This window comes from Drosophila serrata, unplaced genomic scaffold (assembly GCF_035046125.1).
Source record: "Drosophila serrata isolate PLE 108 unplaced genomic scaffold, ASM3504612v1 contig_231, whole genome shotgun sequence".
Lineage (NCBI taxonomy): Eukaryota > Metazoa > Arthropoda > Insecta > Diptera > Drosophilidae > Drosophila > Drosophila serrata.
In genome coordinates this window covers 24,681-49,799 of record NW_028257129.1, presented here as the reverse complement: position 1 = coordinate 49,799, position 25,119 = coordinate 24,681, and the positions used below count along the sequence as shown (strand labels likewise).

At 33.6% G+C, this 25,119-nt stretch overlaps 2 protein-coding genes across 3 annotated transcripts; both read right to left on the bottom strand.

Moving 5' to 3' along the window:
• Positions 1-520: 520 nt before the first annotated feature.
• Positions 521-1,134, bottom strand: LOC110186072 (uncharacterized). The gene is made up of 2 exons (XM_020955107.2): positions 1,123-1,134; positions 521-939 (listed from the first exon to the last, which is right to left on the bottom strand). Exons 1-2 carry the CDS (start codon positions 1,132-1,134, stop codon positions 637-639), a joined length of 315 nt encoding a protein of 104 aa, XP_020810766.2. The 3' UTR covers positions 521-636.
• A 1,403-nt stretch (positions 1,135-2,537) lies between these two features.
• On the bottom strand, positions 2,538-3,216 carry LOC110185906 (uncharacterized). 2 transcript variants are annotated; one of them, XM_086830228.1, is made up of 3 exons: positions 3,044-3,216; positions 2,875-2,986; positions 2,538-2,818 (listed from the first exon to the last, which is right to left on the bottom strand). In XM_086830228.1, exons 2-3 carry the CDS (start codon positions 2,884-2,886, stop codon positions 2,591-2,593), a joined length of 240 nt encoding a protein of 79 aa, XP_086686354.1. In that variant the 5' UTR covers positions 2,887-2,986; positions 3,044-3,216; the 3' UTR covers positions 2,538-2,590. The 2 variants fall into 2 exon arrangements, with proteins under 2 accessions (XP_086686354.1, XP_020810579.2); XM_020954920.2 differs by having other exon boundaries at positions 2,875-3,216.
• Between the last annotated feature and the right edge of the window lie 21,903 nt (positions 3,217-25,119).

The following is a 25,119-nucleotide window of genomic DNA, read 5'->3' as shown; positions in this document are numbered from 1 at the left end:
TGGTGGGTGGCTTTCGAAATTGTCTCCAATAACAAAACCAGAACCGAAAAACCCCAAAGACTCTGGGATGAAGTCATTACGAGGCGAAATGAAAATGCGTGGAAAAGAAGCCAAAAGGGTTTTCCGCTTAATGACTTTGATGGTGTTTCGGTGCTTTTTGGATAAAGCAAACCGAAAGTCCTCCGCCGTTTCCCCGCGTCTCCTTTGATTTTAACGATAGCACTCATTAGAGTTTTGCGATTTTTGGCTTAAAAACTTTTCCCATAACATTTGGCCATGGCCATCATCGCGATTTTGACACGAAGCCATTTGTGAGATTCGTTTACAAACAGGAGGCAAATTTTCCACACAGATCCCTGCCGTCATCAATTAAGTAATTTCTTTTGATTTGATTAAGCTTATAGGGATAATTTTAGGGTTGCTTAGGGAAATCCTTTGGGGGTTAAAGACAATGCATCTGGAAGCTTTGTAGTATTTATGAAATTAAAGTTAATTAATTAAAAGTTACCTTAACAAATAATACAGTTCAGTGTTTTTATTATAGTTTTATGGCTTTAGATAATGGCTTTATTTTGTATGTAAGAAGAAGTAGAGGAGTGTTCAGACTTTTACTCAGTGATCTTTGATGCTCAAGGTTTAGCCAAAGAAGTTGAAAAGATTTTCCTGCTGCTGTTGTTGTTGCTGCTGTTGGCCTCCACCACCGCCTCCTTGCTGCTGTTGCTGCTGCTCCTGGAAAAACTCGACACTGCCGCCAAAAGGACCTCGGAAGATGACGCCTTCCTCCTGCTGCTGCTGCTGTTGTCCTCCCCCGAATCCGCTTTGCTGCTGCTGCTGCTGCTGCTGCTGCTGTTGTCCAAATTGCTCAACATCCCGCACCAACTCGCCAAAGAGTCCAAACTGAGCCGAAGCCAAGGCAAAAAGGGTCACTAAGACGAGTATCTAAGGGTCAAATAAAAATCAGGGAAAATATAAACAATTTATTTTGGTAATATACAAAAATAAGAGTCTAGTTTTAGTCTATAAATTCTATTAATTTCTACGTAGTAATATTAATAGTAATCGCAGAGTTTATGTTTCACTTTAATTTAACTTTTCATTTCACATTTTCTCATTGAAACTCACCAATAATTTCATTTTTATCTAAAATTTTGTTTACTATTTAATTTCCAATCTTATTTCGCTGAACTGCCTTAGCCAACTGTTAGGGTTATGTATGCCGGCTGTGAGTATTTATCAGATTTTTTGTTTGGCCTAAAGCCTCTCGAAACTGGTTGAACACGGGCCGAGCACCTCGTGGACTTCCCTCTTGGGTCGATCATAGACATTTGTTTTCTGTGGGGATTTTTTTGTTGACGAAACCTCGAGTATGGTTGTCAACCTTTGTGAAAATACAGGTTTTTCGTTGCACAGTGGTTATTAAATAAAAAAAAATTATATAATCTAGCCCTACCTTTTCTTCATAGGAATTCTGAAATAGATTGCTAAGCTTCTTGTAGGTTTCAAAGTTGTATACTAACTTTTATTTAATGTAAGTGATTTTGTTAAGCCAAGTTTTTAGCATCACAAAATATGTTACATTAGTCGTTGAGTTTTGAATATTAATATAGTAAATTGTTAGACACTAAGAAATAGAGAAGAAATGTGTTATATATTTTCAACTCTAGAAAAAGACCTAGGAAGCATTTTTAATTAAACATTAGAACTATTAATATTGTTTTTTTTTAATCGAGTTGCTTATACAATAATCCAAAGCACTAAAGGTAGAATTAATAATTTTTAAAATCAATCATTTAATTCTCAAATACTCCACAGTTAGTCTCACGATCTCTGCCGGATTCATACTTCTAATCAAATTATTCGAATTTTTCGCATATTTATTCACACATTTTTGATGAGTCACTTTAATTCTCTAATTTAGCTTTTAAGTTGTTTACCGATTTATAATTTCACACCGAATTGAAGTCAGCCGAGTGCTTCCGCAATATGACATAAAAGTCATAATGATTGCATTAAAAACGAATCGATTTTTAATAATGGTTTTTTACACGTCTGCCAATGTTTTAGAAGGGTTCCTACAATTAGTAGTATTATCTCATAGAATATTAGCTTAAACTAGTTTGAGGAAAAATATGTTTTCGTATATGAATTGCTAACTTACAAATTTTCTGATATTTATTTAAACCCAATCTGTATTTAAAAGAGAAATGGATATAAGGGTATAATTCTTGTAGAGAAATGATGAATACATATTGAATTATTCAAGTTTTTTATTCATTTTTAATAGGTGATAATTATTGGCTAAATTAAGATTGTACTCTCCCCATACTAAAAAATTAAATTAGCATCTTTAACCACCATCACTCTAACCAAATCACTTGAATTGAGAATTTAAAACGTGGATATCGAATTCCAATGATTTCTTTTTAAGTCTTGATATTGAAAGTTAGGGAATACCTGAGCACCTCCCCCAAATCTACTACTTTTTTAAGCCCATAAATTAATCCACATATGTCTCATCCGAAATACTTGTATCGTTATATGTTTTAAATATTATTTTATCTTTTATTTAACTAAAACTTTAATAAAGTAACTAGAAGAAGCCTCCCTGCTGCTGCTGCTGTTGCTGCTCGAAGCCTCCTCCGAAGCCACCAAATCCTCCGCCGAATTCTTCCTGCTGTTGTTGCTGCTGGCCAAAGCCTCCTCCAAATCCTCCACTGAATCCTTCTTGCTGCTGCTGCTGCTGTCCACCAAATCCTCCAAAGCCTCCAAATTGTGGCAGAGCAGAGGCAAAGGCAAGGAGGGCCACAAAAACGATCACCTGAAATGGGAAGATCCTTAATTCCTGTCAAGTGTTGATCGAGAGGCTTTACTTACCAGGAACTTCATGTTTGATATGAAATTTAAATTAGTTGCAAGACTAAAATCCAGCAGATGGGGATGGTTTGAAGTAGCTTTTGATACTGAGCCCTTTTCACTGCGTCTTTCTCTATTTATACGAATCGATTGACCACCAAAAGAGGTTGATATCTTTGAGGTTCTTTACCCGAATTCGGAAGCAACTTGTCAGCCAGACACTGGTCCAGACGGTTGGGCTTCCCTCAATGCTTAGCGAACGTTTCTCTTTCGATCCGGTTTTTGGATTTGTTTTGGTTTTATTTATATGTTTATTTATACGGGTTGCTATTTTTTTTGTTTAGTCAGTGAACAGGCGCCAGGTGCGTGTCTAGCTTTATGAATTTTTATAGTTTTCTGGGTAATATTTAAATATGTTTATGTTTTGTATTAAATAAAAATAGTGACACGTTTTACAAATCAAGATTACACCACCAATGACACAGTTAAGTGTTTTGGTAAAGGGATTTTAGTTTCAATGATTTAAGGATCAATTTTTAATAGGAAACATAAGTTAAAAGTAATGTTATTAATTAGTTTCTATAGATTAATTAGTAAGAAAAAGGTTTTGGTTCTATCTTTTACTAATATAAATAAAATAACTTGCATTTAAAGTCTTGGAATTTGTCTGTCTGTCTTGCAAATTTATTAACCATTTTTAAATGAATAATTCTGTAATAAAACTTGACTTATTGATTCTATTTTCCTACTGCAAACATATGCAAAATCACCCTACTTCGTGGCATTTTCTATCGATAAACAATCTCCATTGGCATAATCAAAAGAAATATATATATTTTTTGTACTTTTGTTATTTGTTTTGCGTTGATTCCAAAGACTTGTCCGCCATTTGACACGGGGAGCACGGTGAACGAAGCTCACTCGAAAGATAAGTGCTTCTTCGAAGGGGAATCACCTGCTTTTTTTGGGGAATTTTTCCGCTGCTCTCCTGCGAGTTGCAAGCTGTACACATCTTGACTTCAGGAAGGGAAGGGGAATGAAGTGAAATTGCATTTGGTGCGGCGCCCACGGCAATCGAGTTTGGCAATACGTGTTGGCTTTAACTTGGCTCGAAGCACCCCTTCAGCCAGGAAGCCAGAAGGGGCGAACGTGAAAGACGAGAGCGTCTTTGGGTGTACTTCAGTGGAGCGCATAAAACCCTAAATGAATTTATTTGGCTCATTTAGTTGCAGCTAATTTATTTTTATTTTCATTGAATTTGTTTCCAGTCGAGCAGGGTCACAATCCTGTTTGTGGGTTAAGTGAGAGCTGTTTAGAGTGGGGACTTATGACATTATCCGGTTGGAAGTTGTAGCTAATCCCAGTAAGCTGACTTGGCTTTAACCAAAAGTCTCTGCTGGCACTACAAATAATCCACTAGTTTTCTAAAGCCTAATCATAGAGAATTTTACCCCTGCTGAAAATGTGCAGTAATTTTGGTAAAATGCCTAATGAAACCCTTTGCGTCGGGGAAATTGCAGAGCTCCAAAGGGAAATCTCGTGCGGCGACCTCTTCGTCGCGTGTCAAAGTTGCAACGCTCGGAGCTCCTTTGATGGGGATTCAACACGACACCGAGCACTCAAATTTGTTTGAATTCATTTCAATTACCGTCAATTTTCAATAATTTTGTTCAAATTATATTGCATTAGACTTACAGCCTAAAAAACACTTTACATAAGCATAATTAGCTAAGGCACGTTAGGGATTTATATTCTTTATGATTTCATACATTGTTTAATATGAAATTGTTTGGGATATTTATATTTAACAGATAATATATAAAATCTATGAGTACAATTTACCATATTTACTCTTCAAAAAGAACAGGAAAGGAAGAGGTTTGAATTCTTGTCTTAGTTTAAGTTTTTAAAGGATACTTCTTTACATATCCTTCGGCTAGTGATCTTTTGACCTCTTTGGTATCTAAAAAGTATCTCCATTTACCCTATCTATTATTCCTTTATTCCATAACCCCCCCTGCAAGGAATCCAACTACGTTTAATTTTAAACTTTTTGCGCCAGTAACTTTGTCCCCTTTCGTTGCGATGTCTAAGGTTATTAAGGGTTGCTGGCAATGCATTAGCCCTGCCAGTATTTTATGCTCCTCATGCAGGTGTAGGCGGTGTGTGTGGAATTCTTAAAGGGGGGGTGGGGGGAGAGGTGAATTTCATATGAATTTCACATGCTTAAGCCACAAACTTATGTGCGCGCACAGCTTGAAATCCACGCTCACGTAAACTTAACTGGAAACTAAACCCGAAAAAAATGGGACGCCAAAGAGGAAGAACTGGGAACTTTTGCTGTCGCTTTACCCCATCACTCCATTCTGTGCACTGAGAGAAATATATAACTTATAACCAAAGAAAAAATTCATATTCCAACCAACACTTGTCCTATTACCTTTTAAAAGTATTCTCTTTTGCCTTTCAAAGTTTGCATTATATTGTAAACCTTTTCTCCCTGTGCCTTGTCGATGCAACTGCATTTTGACTTTGGCATGTTAGCTGGGGCTTAGGACTTAGAACTCGACACTCAACAATTTTTGGAGCCAAGTCAATGAGCAATTGACTGCCAAAACCCGGCCAGCCCCCATCGTCCTTCTGCCACCTGCCACCTTCATAGAGATACGGCTTATATGCTACGGCAACTTCCTTGCACTCTGCATATTTTGGCGCAAATATGTTTTAATATGGGTTAGGAAAACTTTTTTACTGCATCCGGTACGCTTCTTTTTTGGGGTGAAGTTTGGCTTTTGCCACTTTCCTCCCCCCTTCTAAGTCGATGGGGGGGGGGTTTTCCTGCCACCAAGTGCTTTTCCGGCTGAAAAACTGAAATTTTACTTGTTGATGAATGTTTGTCCTGGAACAATTTTCAAATCAAGCTAAGAAGAGATTTTCCAAGGCTTTTGCTTGGGTTTTTAAGAAACCCAGGAAAGGGGTGGATTTTTTTGTTTCCTTAAGAAATCAATAAGTGAAGTTATGCATCTTATTCTTTACAGTTAATGTATTAATTTATAGAATATATTTATTAATGTAATATATTTATATATATTTTACAATAATAGTACGTGAAGAACATTTGTTATTCCAACTAGTGTGAAGTTTGTTCACAACTAAATATTTCTATGACAAAAGGTATTCTTTTAGGCAATAGAAATACATTTATTAGTATATTTTCTTCTTATATTTAATTTTCTGAATTTTCTCAGTACCATTTTCAACTATCTCCCACCAGCCATATGCACTAATATTGTCCTTATATTACTCGCTAATTGTATTTCTTCACCTGAGCAAACTTTGGGCCGTAATCACCAGAGGCTGGCGACCGACAAAAGCGGCCCGCACCTTGGCTTCCACTCGGAGATGATGTCGCCTTGGATCCGCTCAAGTTGAGACCGAGTAGTTTGCAGTTGGGTAACCGACGTTGAAGATGCATCTGCAGCATAACGGGGCAACGTGGCAAGAGGGGGGTGGGGGAGGGTGCAACATGAAGAAGAAGATGCAGACGAGGGGCTCTTAAAAGTTTGGTTTTAATTAAAGGAAATTTGCGTGCGTGGCACTTGATTTGTAGTTTTCTAGTGCTTCCGTGTGTGTGTGTGTGCGGGCCAAAAGGGGTGTTTTCCGTTTTCCATTTTCCATTTCCCACTACCCGTTACCCGCTACCCATTACCCCGCCGCTAACCTCATAAAAAAATATAAATATAATTGAAAATTCTAAATTGCAATTGCCGCAAGTGCTCCTCCATTTGCAGAGATGCAAAGTTTCCAAAGCTACCAAGATGGTTACCAGGATGCTGCTGCGATCTTGCAATGCGGGCTCTGGGCTCTGAGTCTGGGCAATTTCTTAGTCCCTCTTTTAATTAGAAGCAAATGCAAATTTACACTTTGAGTGTTGCCGGTGATGACGGAAGTCATTGGTAAAAGCCGAACCAGTTGGGAGGCATAAAGTTTCTTCCGACGCCGGAACTCTAAAGTTCACACTCGTTGTCAGTGCAGATATAATGAGATAATTCTCAGTTAATGTGAGGGCAGAGGAAAAGAGTGGGTTAAGTCACTAAATGTTAATGTAATTCAGAGGAAGCAAGAGCCTAATTTTATGAGAGAACAAATAGCTTTTTTCTGGCTTTGGTAGAGTCTCAAAAATTATTAGGAAATTATTAGATCTTTATAGGAACTTATATGAAAGCTAAAGACTATAAAAATTGTTAATACTAATTAAGTTTTTAATAAATAGAATGTACAATTTTAAATACAGTTGAATGATTCACGTTAAAGTTATTAGATAATAAATTAACAACCTTTTATCTCCATGCTGTTAGCACTCGAACTTACTTCAAATGTTCTTCTAAATTTATTTCAATTAATTCTACGTTTATAAGATTAAAAGAACAAATAATCTCCTATGAAGATTATAGTATATAAGTTATTTTCCAACACTACATTACGATTATAGTACATATATAAGTTATTTTCCAACACTACATTTTATGCTTCTTCGATCCAATAATCAATAAGAAATTATGTAGTTTATAAAAGTCTTAAAATTGTATTTCAAAAAGAAAATCTGCTTACTTTTGGACCCCTTTTTAAATGATTTTAAATCCTAAGCGATGTCTTTGAACTCTTGTCACTTAATCAATTGTACTAATCACACTCTTTTACCTAATTAACACACCATAGATTATATCTGAACAGATAACAAAATTTCAAACTCTTTTTCCAACATAATACTCACTCACTCACATACATAGATGATAGATGCTTCGTAATAATGAACTTGGCTTTCCATTCATATTCCATTTCCCTATCTCGTTCCATACAAATGCACATCATTCATGGCGAATTAATTACCGCAAAGCTATTAATCAACAAAAGGCGAGATAACCGACAGATAAAGTACGCGTTCTTGCTTTTCGAGTGGGTGGTTTTAGTGGGTGTTCGGGGGGTGTTTTAGGGGGCCCACGAAAAGTTAATTTAGTGTATTAAAAGTAGCCACAGGAGTTGCAATAAGTTGTAATGGCCAAAAAGGGAGGGAGGGAGTGAGTTTCGGTTTCGGATAAAATCCTTTCGAGCGTGAAATGTCCGAAATGGAAATGGAATTACCAGTCGGAGAGCTTCCTCTTCTTTTTTGACTTTTAACTGATGGGCAACAAGTGGAAATGAATGAATGACTGGGCCAAAGTAATTAAAATCGTTCCTTGTCGCTTTGCCTATCTCCTGGAAGTTGAGACAAAACTTTTCCATATTTCAAATCCTGATTCCGACACAGTCGTCTTTCGTCTGTCGTCTGTCGCCTGTCGCCTGTCGGTTTCCAGGTTGTGTTGTCAACGATGGCTTATAAGCGGCATTCCAGCTGAACGCATTTTCCTCAATTGGTTTCATCCTCATCCTCCCCCCCCCCCTTCCCCCCTCCCTTACCTTGAGTTTCCCACTTTTTGATCTATTTCTCCGTTGGTTTTCCCTTCACAAGGTTTGTGATGAAAGACTGAGGCAACCGCAGGTAAATGAGTTTTGATATTGACATGAATTATTCGCCTCACTTAGCCCAGCAAATGGGGGCGTATTTGATATGTATCTCTGCATACACAAACAAACATTCTTCTTGTACATATTTTCCACTTGCTGGCGGGGGGTATGGGAAGGGAAAGACTTTTGAAGAATTGTCCCGAATATAGGAAGAGTGTGGGGAAGTCACCTGTTGTGCAGCAGCAAAAGTAGTGCAAAAATTCTAAGGAATTCTTTGCATTGCATTATGAAGATTTTTAATTTTATTTTATTAAATACCTTTTTAACTTCACACTAGGGTAATGGACCTTTTCAACCTAAATTAGATGTGTAAACCAAATTGGAAAAAACAACAAAAGACAATTTATTTTCCCGTTCCTCCTGTTAAAAACCACCGTTTGGAACCCAAAGATAGAATAATAACTCCCGTGTTCTTTATCCTATCAAATTAAATTTTAAATTTAAATAAAATTAACACATGTATTTCTTATCAGAAATAATATAATTGGAAATATTATATTATTACCTAAATATATATATAAAACCTAGTAATATTATGTTATTATCTTCCATATACCATTATATTTTCAAATTATTACTATATAAATTATTTCTTATAAGAAATAAAAGTGATGGGGGAACTAATTAAATTTTGATTACTTATCGCTTTGTAAAGAAAAGCTCTATTTTGTTTTTATCCAGAAGAGAATTTGATGATTTTTGAGCATTTGTCATTGAAATTTCCTTTAATTCATTTCGAGAAAAAAGACTTCTCTCCTTAAATTCATTTCAAAATTAAAAATGAAACAAATTATAGTATATAGAAATAAATCCCATGAATATAAAAACACAGTTCTAATACGTACAAAAGAAAACCTTAAATTGTATCTTGGTTTCTTAACTAAACCAGAGGCAGTTAACAGAATGCTGATAACTAGTATCAAACTGAGATGTCACCAAAGAAATATTTATTTTTAAATTATGTATGCATTCGATAATGCAGTAAGCTTCCCGAAACCTTAAAAAATAATATACGATTATGAATAACAAATTAAATAATCGGAAAAGTATTTTAAAACAGTTAATTTCTGGGCTACCTAAAAGAAATTTTCAAGAGTTTTACCTCCGGAGTTAACAGAGAGAAGCTCGGACTGTTAACTCCTTACAGAAGTAAAACCTTTAACAGTTTTACATAGCTTATGTAGAAATGTACTAGACGGTTCATGTGCGACACCTAGTGGCCAGACTTGGAACGTAAGGCTTGGCATTATACACGACACTTACATTCATACATTCTACATAGTAAAATCTTGTTATATGTAAAACATAGTACGTATACTTTATATTTCTTTATGTTATTTGGTTAACATAAATAAATATTAAGTATACGTATTGTTTTTTTACATATCACAAGATTTTGAATATGTGTCAAATAATATTAAAAACGTTGATGCATTAAGTTAAAATGTGAAAATTAACCTATGCAAAATATGCTATAAGCTTATAAAAGTATTTACGTATGTAAAATAGTAATACAACAAATATGTACATATATATATTTATTATTATACATAATTATAATTTTCTTATAACATTAATAAACCAACATATTACTAGGTTTTTTAAAATTTATGCCCAGCTTGCTTCGACTTGAAGAATGATTTAAAATAATTCATTTCCTTGCAATATTGCTAAGGCCAAAGCAACAAAGTAGAACAACACTTAGACCGAAAGATGTCGCCTCCGTAAGCTTTTTTAGTTTACCTAAAACAAGAAAGATGGCTTTCATAACACTTAAAGCCTGTGAAAATTAATTTTTAATTTGTTAATAAATAAATTTGCAACTAGAAAAAAATTTGGCCCTCTACTCTCAAATATATAGTAACATTTAGAACTACATTTTCCCCCAAAACAAGCCATTGGAAAACCACAAGACTGTCCGTACGCAAATTCCTTGCTCGAATGATCAAATGGTTCACTATGCCAGGCACTATAATCGACGCACAGTGGTTGAAAACTGAGGAAAAATGTAAACATTCAACATTTTTATATAAATATAATATTTTTCCTAGGGTGTCTGGTTATTAATTTATTAGTTTTAATTAATCATAGTACCAAGGTCAGCTCCTTTTGGCAATAACTTTGTTTATTCAACAATAAAACATTAGTAAAGACTTTGTTTGGTTATTGATTCAATTTAAGAAAGTTTCTCAAGTGTAATATTTTCTATGTACTTCCAAATAAAATGTCTTGAATTTTTAATGTTAGATCACTGTGCTTGGCTAGCCACAAAACTCCCTATAGCCTGAGGAGAAACCCAACTCTTCGATGCGCACCGGAAAAATCGCTTGCATGACTGAGAAGTTGGAACTGAGGCAGTAATTGCTGTGGCAGTGAAGCCTGGCTTAGTTTCGATCTTCCTCTTCCTGGGATCCACAATATTTGATTTGAGGGGGGATTGCGATCGCCTCACGCACACCCATCGACTGGTCATGCAAATCGCAAAGCCACTTGACCATGGCGATGGCTGCTCCTTGTTGTGCACATGAGCCAGATCTCGATGGGAATGAATACACTTGAAGACAAATATATAAAATAGACTAAAACTAAATAAAATAATTCATTTATCAATATTGTTTTTTTAATAAATTGAAAAGAAGAACAGACTGAACTTATGGCTTAAGTGAAGAGAATGTTTCCTAATAGAGTTTATAAAGCTTCTACTTATGCTATATTCTTTGAAGTCTAATATTATAGATTTTTCATAACAGATTATATTATTTGAGAGGCTTTTCTATGAACTTTAATATGTAAATATAATCAACTATTTATAAAATAGGTCAAAAGAGGAATATCCCACTTTATCAACTAATATTTTGAGCCCTTAATAGCTACAGTTTCACTTCGTTTGCTGACCTGTAATTCTAGTTCGGAAAAGTCATCTCACTTGTCATATTTCTTTTGTATTTTTCCCAATGTACGATCTGGTCGAGATACGCTTGGCTACCGACTGAGTGCCTCCATGGGCGCCACTTGTTGGGCGTTCATTGGGCCAACTTTCCCAGCCCAGTGAAGGTTGACCTTAATCGATTGTCGTTTAGCTGCAGATTTTCCTCCTATCGAATGGGTGGATGGAGGTTCTCCCTCCCCCGTTAGCTGCATTTCTTAGTTACTTTTACCCAAAAGCTGCCAAGTCACTTCTAATTGACCCAGCTGAGAGACGGCATGACGATGACGTTAAGAATAATGTCTCATAGTGCAATGATTGATGTCAATCCGGGGTCGCCTCGATCCCTGCTCCTCCTCCACCTGCCTAGAGTGCCCATAGTTTTCCCATTTTCCGTCTCTTTTCCAATTGGGTCAACTATTGGAAAAGCATTTCGATCGCAAAAAGTTCACTCTCATGGCCCGCAGAAATGTGTCAAGCCGCTGGCGCCTTGGGGTCTTTTTTTCTAAAGTATTTCCATTTATTTTTTCCCTCTTCTCAGTCTTAGTTTGCCATGCAAATTAAACTTAATACGACGTAGCAAGCAAGCCTCAAAAGGTGCAACCAGTTTCAAATGGCTCACAACGCATTGGCCAGCTAGAAAATAGAAGTAGGAGAAAAAAAAACTAAGAGTTGACCGCGGACAACGTCATGTTACGGCAGCAGGAATCATTTACACCTGTTGCCGTCCAGGTTGTTTGAGACTAGGACGCGGTGGCAGTACTATCCGCTCCCAGGGATTAACTTGCATTTGGGGCTTTAATCGCAAATCAGATTTTCACGGATTTGATGGGGAAATATACAGAGAGACAGGGAGAGAGAGAGAGGAACCTCCATACATAAATGGGACACGCTCCATTTTCCACACTCATCTTTGTCAAGTGGAATTTGACTGCCGCAGAAAATTTGGGAAGAAGTTAGAAGTCCTTAGTTTTAATCGATGGAAAATCTTCTAGTTGAGATTGAATGAGATTTAGAGTCTAGAAATGTAGTATAAATTGGAAGAAAAAGTCTTAAAATATGGCGTTGATTATGATTGTTATAAAGTCCTGTAAGAAAAACTTAATTTGTATATAAATTCCTTATTAAGTACCACAACTTAACATAAAGTAAAATCTTTAAATATGTCCTAATGTTATATGTAAAGTCTAAAAACGTAGTCTTAATTTTAATAAAGTCTGAAACGTAACTTAACTAACTTAAACTTTTCTGTTATTTATAATAACATGGTCTAAATAATTAAGGTGTATAAAAATGGGAAATATTTGTATGTAAAATCTGGTAACATAGTTTTCATTTTCATATAAAAGTTAGATATATAGTATATTTATCTATAGAGTCTATAAATATGGAAAAAAGTTTGCTATAAAATATTTTAAGGTAAAGTCTAGAAATATGGTGATTGTTTTGATATAAGGTCTGAATATTGTCCGAACATATTAAGGTAAAGTCTAGATGTATGGCCCTATGTATCAAAATGAAGTTTGAATATTGTTTAAACCTTAAAGAAAATTGAAATTACAGGAAACTTATTAATTTTCCTTAAATATATTTGAGAGAAGAAAAACCCTTAACTTTTTATGCATTTACAATTTCAAAAATTATTATTTTCCATCTTATTTTAAACAACATCCAAACATGTCTGTTTTTACTGCTATTGACTTTATGTTTTAATATAAATAACAAAGTTTAGTAGAACAAATTAATAAAGCTAACTAAATTTAAGCAAATCCAAAGTTGCATATAAAATAAAAGAGGATTTATATAGTGTTTAATTAAATTTTCTAAAAATATCAAAGAACTAAAATCATGTATGAATATGATTTTCTCGTATATAGTGATTTTTCCAGTTACATACGATCTTCGAGTACTAGACTTTTCCTTAAATATAAAATAATCCTCACTAGATTTTCAGTTCTTTTTGTCCTACTGTAAATGATCTCACATGAAGCCTTTTGCCGACCCCAAAACCCACTGGAACTGGCTTCGAGTCTTTGATTAGACTAGTTTTTAATTTTTATGCTATGTTTAAATATTTTGTGCCACACCTATGCCAAGCGACAACGACAATCCAGGCAACCAGAAAGCTTCGTGTGCACTTGTTTCGAGCAGCTGGAAGCCAAATTTAACGATGACATAAATACTGTAGATAACGAGCAGCAGGTGAGCCCCCAGCGAATTTCCCTCAAATTGTAAAGCTACAAAAAAATGGGAAAAATTAGGAAAATGTTAGAGGAAAAATAAATGATAAAGTTAAGTAAGTTACTTAGACCTTAATTTAGGGAGTGGAGAAATTAATTTCATATGAATACAGATATGATATCAAAAGCTACTTAAATAATTCAATAAATTCAAAGTCTGAAACTACTAAATATTTAAAGATTAACTACAAATATTTGCAAATGTATCTTAGATACTAAACATAAATATCTTTTGCTCAACAAAGCTCGAAGCGATCTGCCTTGCTGCACCTTCTCTTTATTTTCTTCTCTTTTTTGGATTTTTGTTTAATTTGTTTCTTGTTGTTAAAGCCCAGAAAGTGCACTTGCCCATATTGGTAACAGCCTGCAGTTTGTTCAACATCATTTTTACCTGGCCAGAAGCTGTTGTTCATGTTCATGTCGCGATAACTGGAGCAATAATCATGCAAAGCACAGTTAAATGAAGTCGCGCATGAAAAGCAGCAGCATAAAAATATTGCAATGAGAGAAAAACATAAATATAGTCGAAGAGAAAATTTTAAAAGAAAAAAAAGAAAAGAAAAAGGAAAACTGAAATTAACAAGAGAAACGAAGTAATTGCCAGTTAGGTTAGATGAAAAGAAAGAATTTCCAAGCAAATTATATTTTACGATTTTCAGTGAAAATGCCCAAGAATTAAGAGTTTGGATCTGGCACCGTTTTAATCATCGGTTGCATGCAACTCGGCAGCGGAACCTGTTGCACTTGCCACACGCCCGACTGAGCAGTTGATCGAGATTCACATACATATAGTATAGTATGTGGCTATATCTTACACTAGTCTGTAGGATTTTTGGGGCCCTGAATTCATTTCCCTCTCCGCCTTAACTTTTGTCTAAAACAAATTTGAACGTCACACTGCGTTAACGAGTATTTGATTTATCACATTTCTCTCTATATAATTTGAAATTGCAATCGAAAGAATCATAATGAAATTTTTATTTTATTTCGCACTGTCGCCGGCAGTCAACAGTGTTATATGAAGATTTATGGCAACCAATTGACCCAAGTCCCGCCAAGGTGCTGGCCCAAGAAGCTGTCAATTGGCCGCGGAGAGAACTTGGCAGCAAAATTGAAATTGAGTTTCAAAAAAAAGAAAAAGACTACGCCGGACAGTGACTTGAGGCAGTGATGAATTGTTTTTTGTTTCTAAAAATAATCAATTTTCAAGTATTTGTGGGGTTTTTTAAATGAGCAAATTTTACGATGATCAAATATATTGTTTTAATGAATATTTATATATTTATTTGGAGGCTGCTTCTAGGGTACTTTGATGAGCTAAAAATTATGAATCATGGACATTCAATAAATCTAAGAAATAACTGCAAAATGAAAACATAAAACTTTAAATTATTTAATATTAAAACTCATAAATAAACAAAAATTTTAAAGTTTTATAAATGAGCAATTATTTTGTTTTAATGAAAATATATGTATATAATTATTTGAAGGCTGCTTTTAGGGTACCTTGATGAGCTGATTGGCAAGCATTAAATTTAATAAATAAATAAACTTAAAAAAAAGTATGTTTTAAAAAGGTTATGCCTAATTATAAAATAAATAAATTGGTATATATAAAACGTTGAATACCAATTAGTAGTGAAATTTACTGATAAACTTTCATTGGTGAAAGTGAAACACTTGTGTTCCTTTAAAACCTATTTATATTATATAAGATCTCACATAAATTAGATTGGATATTTATTTATATTAAATTAGGCCAACAAGATATGATATATTATAAATATATGTGCAAATTACAAATTTACCTGCAATATATTTTTATTCAAACTCTGTGAAAATGCATATGTGCTTTTATAAATATACACTAAAGTTTTCACTTCTTAAAACTACCATCTCAACTCCCAATCTAATTACAACTCTGCTTTGCTCAAGTACCGACTAGAGTCTTGCCACGTCCCAACCCAAATTCAAAAACAAATTTGATTAATTTGACTTTAATTTCACTTGCTCGCCCAACAACGGCGGCACCTTTCAAAAAACTCATACAGAAAAGGGATCAGAGATGATCGGAGTGGAGGCATCGGACTCCCAAAGAGCTTTCGAGGGTAATTAGAGTAGAGATGCGGGTAAGCGTCTTAGTTTGTATTATACCAATACCTTTACTTTTTCCTATACCTATATTACCTTTACTTATACCTATAGTTATTACTCTGGCTGCAGTCGGTGCACATTTTCGCCCGGCAATTAAGGCGGCAATGAGTGCATACAGACGAGACAAGTGGGGACACTGGGAAAAATACTTGGGGAAATTTGAAGAATAGTAAGAAAATAAAAAAATAAATAAATATACTATGGATATATAAAGAAGAAAATTAATAGAGAAATGCCCACAGTAGCAGAGGAATTTAATAAAGATTTGTTTTGAAAAATTAGTATATATTGGAAATGAGTTTAGTTAACAAGAAAGATTTTTTTTAATTTTTTATTAGTTCTATTAGATTGAATGAATTTAACAATAGAAATCCTGTCAAAAATTTTAATAATCAATATTTTCTTAATCGTATTTTTACCAATAATTCACCTTAAATATTATCAATCTTTTTTTTATAATATTAGAACCAATAAATAATGTTAAATATATTATTATCTTATTCTTCTTAGTACTGAAAGAGTATTTATGAAGAACAGAAATTGACAAATCAATGGAAAAGTGTTTCGTAGTAATTATATTCGTCTTAGTTGCTATGAAATTAATTATGATGCTTTTTTATTTATACTGATTATTTTAATTGTTTCTAAATTGTTTCCCACATAATTTCATTTCAATTTTAAATTAATATCCATAACAATTTTACCCTATTAGTATTTGTAGCATTTATATTGTGCAAAATGACTCACTGATTAAGTGCCTCATAGCTATCTGTCTGAAAAATATAATGATTAGATAAATGTATCATAAAGCAAATAGAATTCCTAAACTTCTAAAGTATATTTGAACTTAAAAAAATGCATAGTGCTTTTTAACTGAGGTGCTAATTACCAATAGTTAAAGATAAACATGTTTTCTAAGCCTTCACTGAGCAGAAAACCTTTAGAAACCACTCCAAATGTTATACCTAATGAATGAAAAATGCTTATACTTATTTCTCTGAGTGTACCCGGCACTGAAGTCAGCAGACTTTCGTGCAGGACTGTAAGAGAGAGAGGGAGAGAGAGAGAGGGAGGGAGACTGACGTTGCAGCCGCCCGCTTCTAACGAGCGAAAGTGTTGTAAAATATTTTGTTCGCTTTTTTACTCAGCCGCTCGTCGTTCAAGTTTATGCTCGGAGCACATATTTCTCTTGTGATTTTATTGTTTTCCATTTCGATTTCTTTAATTGCATTTTTAGCTGTTTTGTTGTGGGCTTGGTCGCGCTCCAATTTGTTGACAAATAATTTTTGTGCACGATGCGTCACAGTTGATTGAGTGACTCGCAGGTGGGGCAGGTGGCAGGAGGCTGGAAAAGCCGCTTTCGTGCTGCTTAGGTATTTAATTAATTTCAATTTTTCTCTGCAGCTCGCTTGGAAGTGTGTGGAAATGTACGCTCCAATGCAATCTCCAAAGCCAGCTGAAAATCGTTTTGTCCACAGTCTGTGGTAACAAAAATGCAATCGCAAGATGAAAAAAAACACTAACCATTACTTTCATTTTCCCAATGGTAACAACAAATCTAAAAAAAAGAAAATCCAGTGCACGCGAAGAGCAATTTAAAAACCGAGGAAAATTAACATTGTCTCTGGCAGAGAGATGCGATTTATGAAAAATGCCATCAAGGGTTTTTTTTTTGCAAACTCAAAATAATTGCTTTATAATTATAAGTCGGTCTGGAAACATAAAAAAAGTACCTTATTATGCGAAGAATTAATTCAATGTGTGCAAAAAAATTAAACTTAATAATTACAGTGGGATATGAGGGTTTTGTTTTTGATAAGGTGGGGTTTTTGAACAGGTCTTGATTTATATAAATTATATTATTATTATAAAATTAGTTTTGAGAAATCATAATTATAAGAAAACCAAGAAAATCCTATTAAGAATTATCTTAGATATGGTTAGTTTGGTTAGGTTTGGTACAAAGCAACGTTTTTGTATATCAATACACAGAGACCAAGAAAGTATATCCTAAAGTAAATATAGAGACTTATCTTATTACCTGTTATTTATTTTTTAGGTGGAAGGGGTATTGTTAAGTTTTTAAATGCCAATTCATTTTAATTGATTCCCTTTTTGAATTCTTATTACTCAAAATGTCAAAGTGTTAATGTTACTATTATCAAATTTAAGTTAATTCATTGGATAGATTATTATGTCTTTTTTTTGCCTTAAATTAGAAAATAAGTTTTATAAATCAAAAATATAATAATTATAATACTAATTCAACATTAAAAGCAGCACACATCAAATATTTGCATAGTTTCTCTGGTCAGTCACAATTTTTCATTGCTCCCGGGCTAAAAAACAAATCGAATTTCCAATTCACAACACGATCAGGCTCAAAGACCTCAAAAAACCAACAAAAACAACACCAATAACAACTACAACACCAACAACAACTACACAACTAACACTACCTACCCAATAACAACAACACCAATAACAACAACACCAACAACAACAACAATTACAACAACAAGAATAATAACAACAACAACGAAAAAATGGCAATTTGTGGGCCCATTACAACAGCATTAAGGCTAAGAAAAAAATATAAAAAAGTGGGCAAAATGGAATAAAATTGACAACACCGTACCCAGATTGCAGCTCTTTTAATAGACTAAAAAAAAAACTGAGGCGCGGCCACCTCTTAGGCCTCCTCCCCATCCTCCCCTCCGCTGCACTTTCCCTTCCCTCGAGTTCCTCTACCCAAAAAAATTAAAAGAAAAAAACTCTGAATACGCACTGGCATGTGGCCAAAGTCGGGCTGGCTCTCACTCATATACGCATCGAAAATTGGGTGCGTTTATGCAAAAAAGATACAAGTCGACGTGGTCGTCGAGCCCCCGTTTCCAAAAAAAAAAAATAAACGAAGAAAAAAACACACTCCCGCCGCCTCTGCAACTTAAAAAAAAAATACAAAAACAACAAAGACAACATGAGTTTATTCTGCACACTTAAAGAAAAGTTTAAGACTAGAAAGTTGTTAAAATAAATAAAGGGTATCCAATTAACCGAATAAGAATGCAAATAAATCTGTTACTAAAGGTAACAAGTAAAATATGATATGACATATGGATTTGTTTACAGAACAGAACAAATGCTTTCTGAAATTTAATATATTAATAAAAATAAATAAAAAATGGAATTCTTTTAGGTTTTCAAGTAATTTATAATGTTGTTACATATTTTTATAGAGGGGTTATTTAGTCTAAAGTAAAGAAAAATATACAAAATTCTTACATATCTATGAAATAAATATTTTTTAAAAATTATAAATGAATAACAATGTGCACGCTCATACTTTTCAATTGAAAATTTCTGCAGCATTCGATTTCATGAAAAAATTATTTTGAAGGAAAAAAATACGATTAAAATAATAATATATGTTATATTTCTAATATCTTTTTGAGCGATAATAGCCAGACTCTCAAAAACTTAAAGTTTATGGAAAATTGCAATCTAAAACACTATTAGAAATCATAATTATAATTTTCTTACTCACACTCACTCAAGATCTTAAATAATAATATATTTTAAGAATAACACTTATTTACATAAATTAAAACAACTAACCCCTTGTATGTTCAAGATTTTCAGTTTCGTTCAAGAGGCACGAAAAAAGTTTATTTCAGAATTCTAATTACTTCAAATAATTAAGTTAAATTCTCCCGGTGTAGGTGAAATTGATTGGCGCGCGCCTTGGGCATATTTTCATGCGTTTATTATAGCCATGTTGGCTTTTTTAGACGCCGCCGTCGAATCGTTTCCAGCCATCAGTCTGTCTGTCCGTTTGTCCGTCTGTCCGTTTGTCCGTCTGTCCGTTTGTCCGTTTGTCCCTTGTCTAACCAAACCGCCACTGGAGCTGGCTGCATTTGAAACATGTTTAAAATTTATGATTAACACACGTGCATTCAAATGTTTTCCTACTCATTGGATTTTGTTAATTCTATGCCATAAGCCATAAGGCATCCAAAGATTTCTATTTGTTTGTATGAATACATTTTATGTGCATATTGTGTGTATTTATAGTTCTTATGTTGAATTATGGAGAAGAAAGAAACTTGAGAATCTTTCGACCACGTAGAGATTATCATAAGCATTTACATGGATATAGTAAGTGTCTATTTATATTCCTAATACAGATTACCTCACTATCTCTATTGCTATTAAACATCTATAAACATAAAATTAGAATTAAGACTATTATTGAACATAGCTTTTGGGTGCAGCTCGTGCAGCGTGGAATATGAACACTTTGGGCTTGGCTGACAAGTGTCGACAGTTGCGATCGGAGTGTAGGATATTTTCCATAACATTTTTCCCCCCTCTAAAAACCGCTGACAGACCCAAGTCAAAAGCTTAGGTGTGAGAGTGCACGACTAATTAAAGAGCTCGCCTTTTTCTTTTTTTTCACATCAATGTCCGACTTTGACCGTAAATGTCATCAACGTCATCGTCACCATCAAAATTTCACCAAGCCCATCCAACGAATGTCCATCAAACACAAATTGCATCTCACTCGACTTGCATATATGTATATTTTTTTAGCTGTTTTTTGTTATGACAGGTTGCAGGCGTTACACTGTCAAAACCCGAAATGAAAACGAATGCAAATGTTGCGAAAATATCACTCTCTCCCCGGTACAAGTCGTATTTGGATTGTACATATTATAGCAAACTTTTTCGGTGGGCTGGTATTTTTTTTGGCACACGTCAGCCCCAAAAATTCCCAACGGCCAAGAAGTCAAAAGACGTCCAAAGACAGGGGCTACTGCTACTTACACTTCTCACTACTTCACTTCCACTTGACTCCCACTCGAGAAAGCACAGGAAATACAGTGGTGTTAGTTCCTTAAAAATGCAATTCAAATACTGTATCAATAAATTTAATATTTGTATCTATAAATTAATATAATTCGGCATACTTTTTTATGAGTTTCTAATATATTCTAAAATTGTGAATATATTTTAAAAGAGTTTGCTACACTCCCTTCAATAAATTACTGTTAAAAATATTAAATGATATATGGCTAAAAAAAGATATTTTAACTATTCGCTAAACAAATATTTTCGCTTTCAATAAATTACTGTTAAAAATATTAAATGATATATGGCTAAAAAAAGATATTTTAACTATTCGCTAAACAAATCTTTTCCCTTACAGTTGAAATTTATCCGAACGAAAATGTATTACAGAGTGCTACATAGGACCTAATTCTGATGATAGGAGTAAAATGCACTTTACCTAAAACAGAAATAATGCTATATTTTCATGGTCTTTTGATATTTAAAATATCTTTAGACTATCTAGGATCAGGTATTATTTTAGTAACCCGGTAAATACCTGGGTTTCTGTTAATGTGTGAATTTAAAACCACATTTTACTAACGAAAACGTTGATTGTCTGCTAAATTTTAATAGTTATGATAGAAACTGGCTTTGCGTCGTAGAATCAAATTTATCAGGAATACATAAATTTGTATACTTTAAATTTAAAATTGTTTCCATTTATGACTTACAAAGTTTAATCAAAAGTTTCTTGGTTGGTTTAAACTTTTTAAAATTATAATTAGTTAACAAATGCAATACTATTTTGAAAACGTTGTTATATTTACCGTAGATTCAATATTAATATTTCTTCCCTAATCTTAATCATTTCCTGATATATGTATCTTTTATTAATTTCCCCATCGTTTATGACCCACTGTACTCTTGAGGCGTATAATTTTTGCCACCTCATTCAGTCAACCAGTCCGTCATTCAATCATTTGGCACGTCTTCGTTCGTGATGAGAGGCAAGACTGTAAGTGGGGAGAGTCTTTCGGGTGGTGCGGGTGAATAAAAGTCGTTTAACCGGCAAATGCATTTATCATATAATCGAATATTCATATTCAGGTGGGGTTCTTCTTTGATTGGCGCTGCCATTTGCTGTCATGTGAAATTTCGCCAGGCATTTGGCCAACTTCTTCGTTTTTTCCTTCTGTTTTGGACAAGTGAAATGTTCGTCAAATTGATATCACTAGCTTACAGGGAAAGAAGTTGAGTGTTTTAATAAGAAAAATTAATATAAAATACCAATAAGAATGTATATTAACTATATACAAAAAAGTTTGTATAAAAGAATGTATCTGTAACTGTGTTTCCTACAAAAATATAACACTTGTTAACCAGTGTAATTTCTCTTTTTCTATTAATTGTTTTCATTTATTTATTGTAAGACAGTTGTGGAACGGATGGAAACAATCTAAAAATCAACGCTACATTTTATGAGACTTCACAAAAGGAAATGGAGAGAGTAAAGTTTTCTAATTTATTTACATTTTTTTAGTAATATATAAAAATTCAGGCATATTTTCTTTCCCTAAAATAAATGCAACAAAGATTTGTTTTGCCTCTGCAAAACCCTCAGGAAAATTTCCACATACTCAAAACGTCAGTTTCATTTTCAACCATAACTTTACGTCCCTGTAATTGCATTTTGTGTTGTGTTGGATTTTTTTCCAGCTTTTGTAACACTCCCAAGCTATCAATTGTCCTATTAAGTTGAGTTTTTTGTCTACCTCTCTGGAAGTTTGCCCTTTTGCCACTTGTTTCGCAATCGAAAATGAGTTGTTAGAGCCGAAATTACCATGGACAACACAACACACACGTGGTGTCCGTTGGCCATTGCACTTTATCGATGGAGTGATGGAAGACAACAAAAAATAAATAATGTGAGATTGCCTCATACCAAAAAAATGTTGTAAAAGTGAAAATCATAAATGGTTAATTGTGTACAAATGCAGAAGGTAAAATTCAGTCTCAGAGAAAAGGTTAAAGTTAAAACAGAGATTTAAATATTATATTCCTTTAAGAAACTTATATTCTTTTGACCTCCAACTGCAACTATAAATTTTAAAACTATATATTTATTAACCATTCCATAACCTTCTCTTTAAATATATTTTGTTTATATGGGCAGTTATATTTTTACGAGTTGCATTCATATAGAGTGTGGGTTTCTCAACCAATTTCAATTAAATACGCATATCAAATGCATTTTTATGGTTGCCTTTCGGCTTTCCGATTTTAAAATCTACAAGAGCATAATTTAATTTGTTTTACAGCTTTGCGTTTATCGATTTCTTGTGCAACTTTATGGCGGCTTTCAATTTGTTTTATGCTCACTCCTTTTTCTTTTTTTTTTTTTGTTATTTTGCATCCGTGACTCAGCAACAACAACATGGCCAAATCTCTTAGCCGGCAACTGGGAAATGAGTTACAAAAAAAAACTCGTCACCGAATCAAAGTCTTCCTCAAGTCCACCCAGAGATATCCATGGGATATCCCGCTGCGTTCTGCTTATTATATGATTTATCTGCATACAACTCTCGACTTGCCAACTTTTTGCAGAGGCTGCACTTCACATCGAGTTAAAAAGAGAGTGGGTCAAGTGCAGTCAAAAGTGAAATTAATATTTGCTCGCCCTTGCAGAATCCAAATTGGAAATAACAAAAGTGGGCATACCCGATTTTAGGGGGTATTTTAAACTATATTTTTAAGGTATTTAAGTTGCTTTAAAAACGAAGGAAATGATATAAGTTATAGTTATATTCTGGCTTAGGTTTTTGTTGCAAAAAATTCATATATTATGTACCAAAACTTCTTTATAAACAATGGAAATAATGTAGATTATAATTCAGGTTTAGGTTTTAATTGCAAAAAAAGGATAACGAAACAGAGAGAAGTATGTTTATATAACTGAATTATTTGAGTACTTTAATAATATAAATTTTAATAGTAAAATATACGGAAGTATATTTATATTATAATATATATAATTATTTATTTTAGTATAATACAAATGTTTTATTTGAGAACTAAAATACTTTCGAAATTTAAAGACACTTCTCTCTTAACTTTAACTTATTTTTGGTTCATTAATAACATAGTTACAGTAATTCAACATTTTTTCATGGGAAAAACTAACTAAAATTTCAATAATATAAATTTCAGGAGTAAAATAAACGGAAGTATATTTATATTATGATATATTTTATTTCTTTATATATTTTAAAGTAATATATATGTATTATTTTATTAGTAAAATACTTCCGAAATTTAAAAGTACTTCTCTCTTAACTTTGACTTATTTTTGTCTCATTAATAGTTACAGTAATTCAACATTTTTCATGGGAAAACTAAAATGTTGCAGTTGCGATTCATAATTAATTTCTGTTTTGTTACTTTTATGGTTGGTTCTTGTTTTATTATTTTTTTTTGTGTTTTTAATGTTTATAGTTGTCTAACCAGCAGGTGCACCGAATCAGTGTTGGCCAAAACCCACGCTTTGCGTTCAAACACTTCAAAAAATATATCAAAAATAAAAGAAAATCAAGATTGATTTAATAAAATAAATATAATCAGTTATTAAGCAATTTAAGAATGATTTTCTTAAGTTCAGAATACTTTTAAGACTATTTCAAGACGATTGCAAGTAAAACAGGCTGACGCCCAGGTTCTAAAATGTTTCAAAATGTAATACAATATTTTTCCAATATTATTCTGTCAGTGTACTGAGGAAAACTCACTCTGTTAACTCAACTGGGCGTCGAAGTTGCGTGTTGGCTCAGCATCAGGCTTTTGTTCAAACACAAAAAATAAAAAAAATAATGCAAAGAAAACCTAAAAAAAATGCGATTCCCCCGCTTGTGTGTGTAAAAAATAAATTAATTGAAATAAAATTCATTAAAAGCGCTGCATTGACAAATAAATCATTGTTCGTTCGACTGTCATGTCAAATAAATCATAAGACACGGAAAAGTTGAGCAAGCAAATGGGAAACTCGGGAAAATGGAAAACTCCTGCACTCTGCGTGCATACAGTTTGCGCTGATGAAGAGTTAACTGTAAATTATGTTGTCGCAAAATAAAAAAAATCAAACAAAATATAATAAAAACTGTTGAGAAGAAATATAGTTTTATATTTTTTCTTCTACTTTCCCAAAAAACGAGCGAGGAAAACTAGCGAAAAACGACGGAAAATAAAAATAAAGGAAAAACAGATAAGTTAAAAACCGCAACAAGTATACGCAATGTTGGTCTCCTTCGCTCCACGAAACCCAACCGATTCCGCTTGGCATATGTCATGGCTGTGACGTGTTTCCCTCCCCAATTTTCAATTTTCCTTTTTCCTCTTTCCTTGTTAATGAAACGCGATTTCCTAGCTGCCTGTTTGCCGCTGACGTCCGTTGTTGCTACAACCGCTGCCGTTGTTGGTTGTTATTATTCACGCGCTTAGAGTCAATTATCAACAAGCCACGAAAAAAAATAAATGTATCTATATATGGATGGGGGA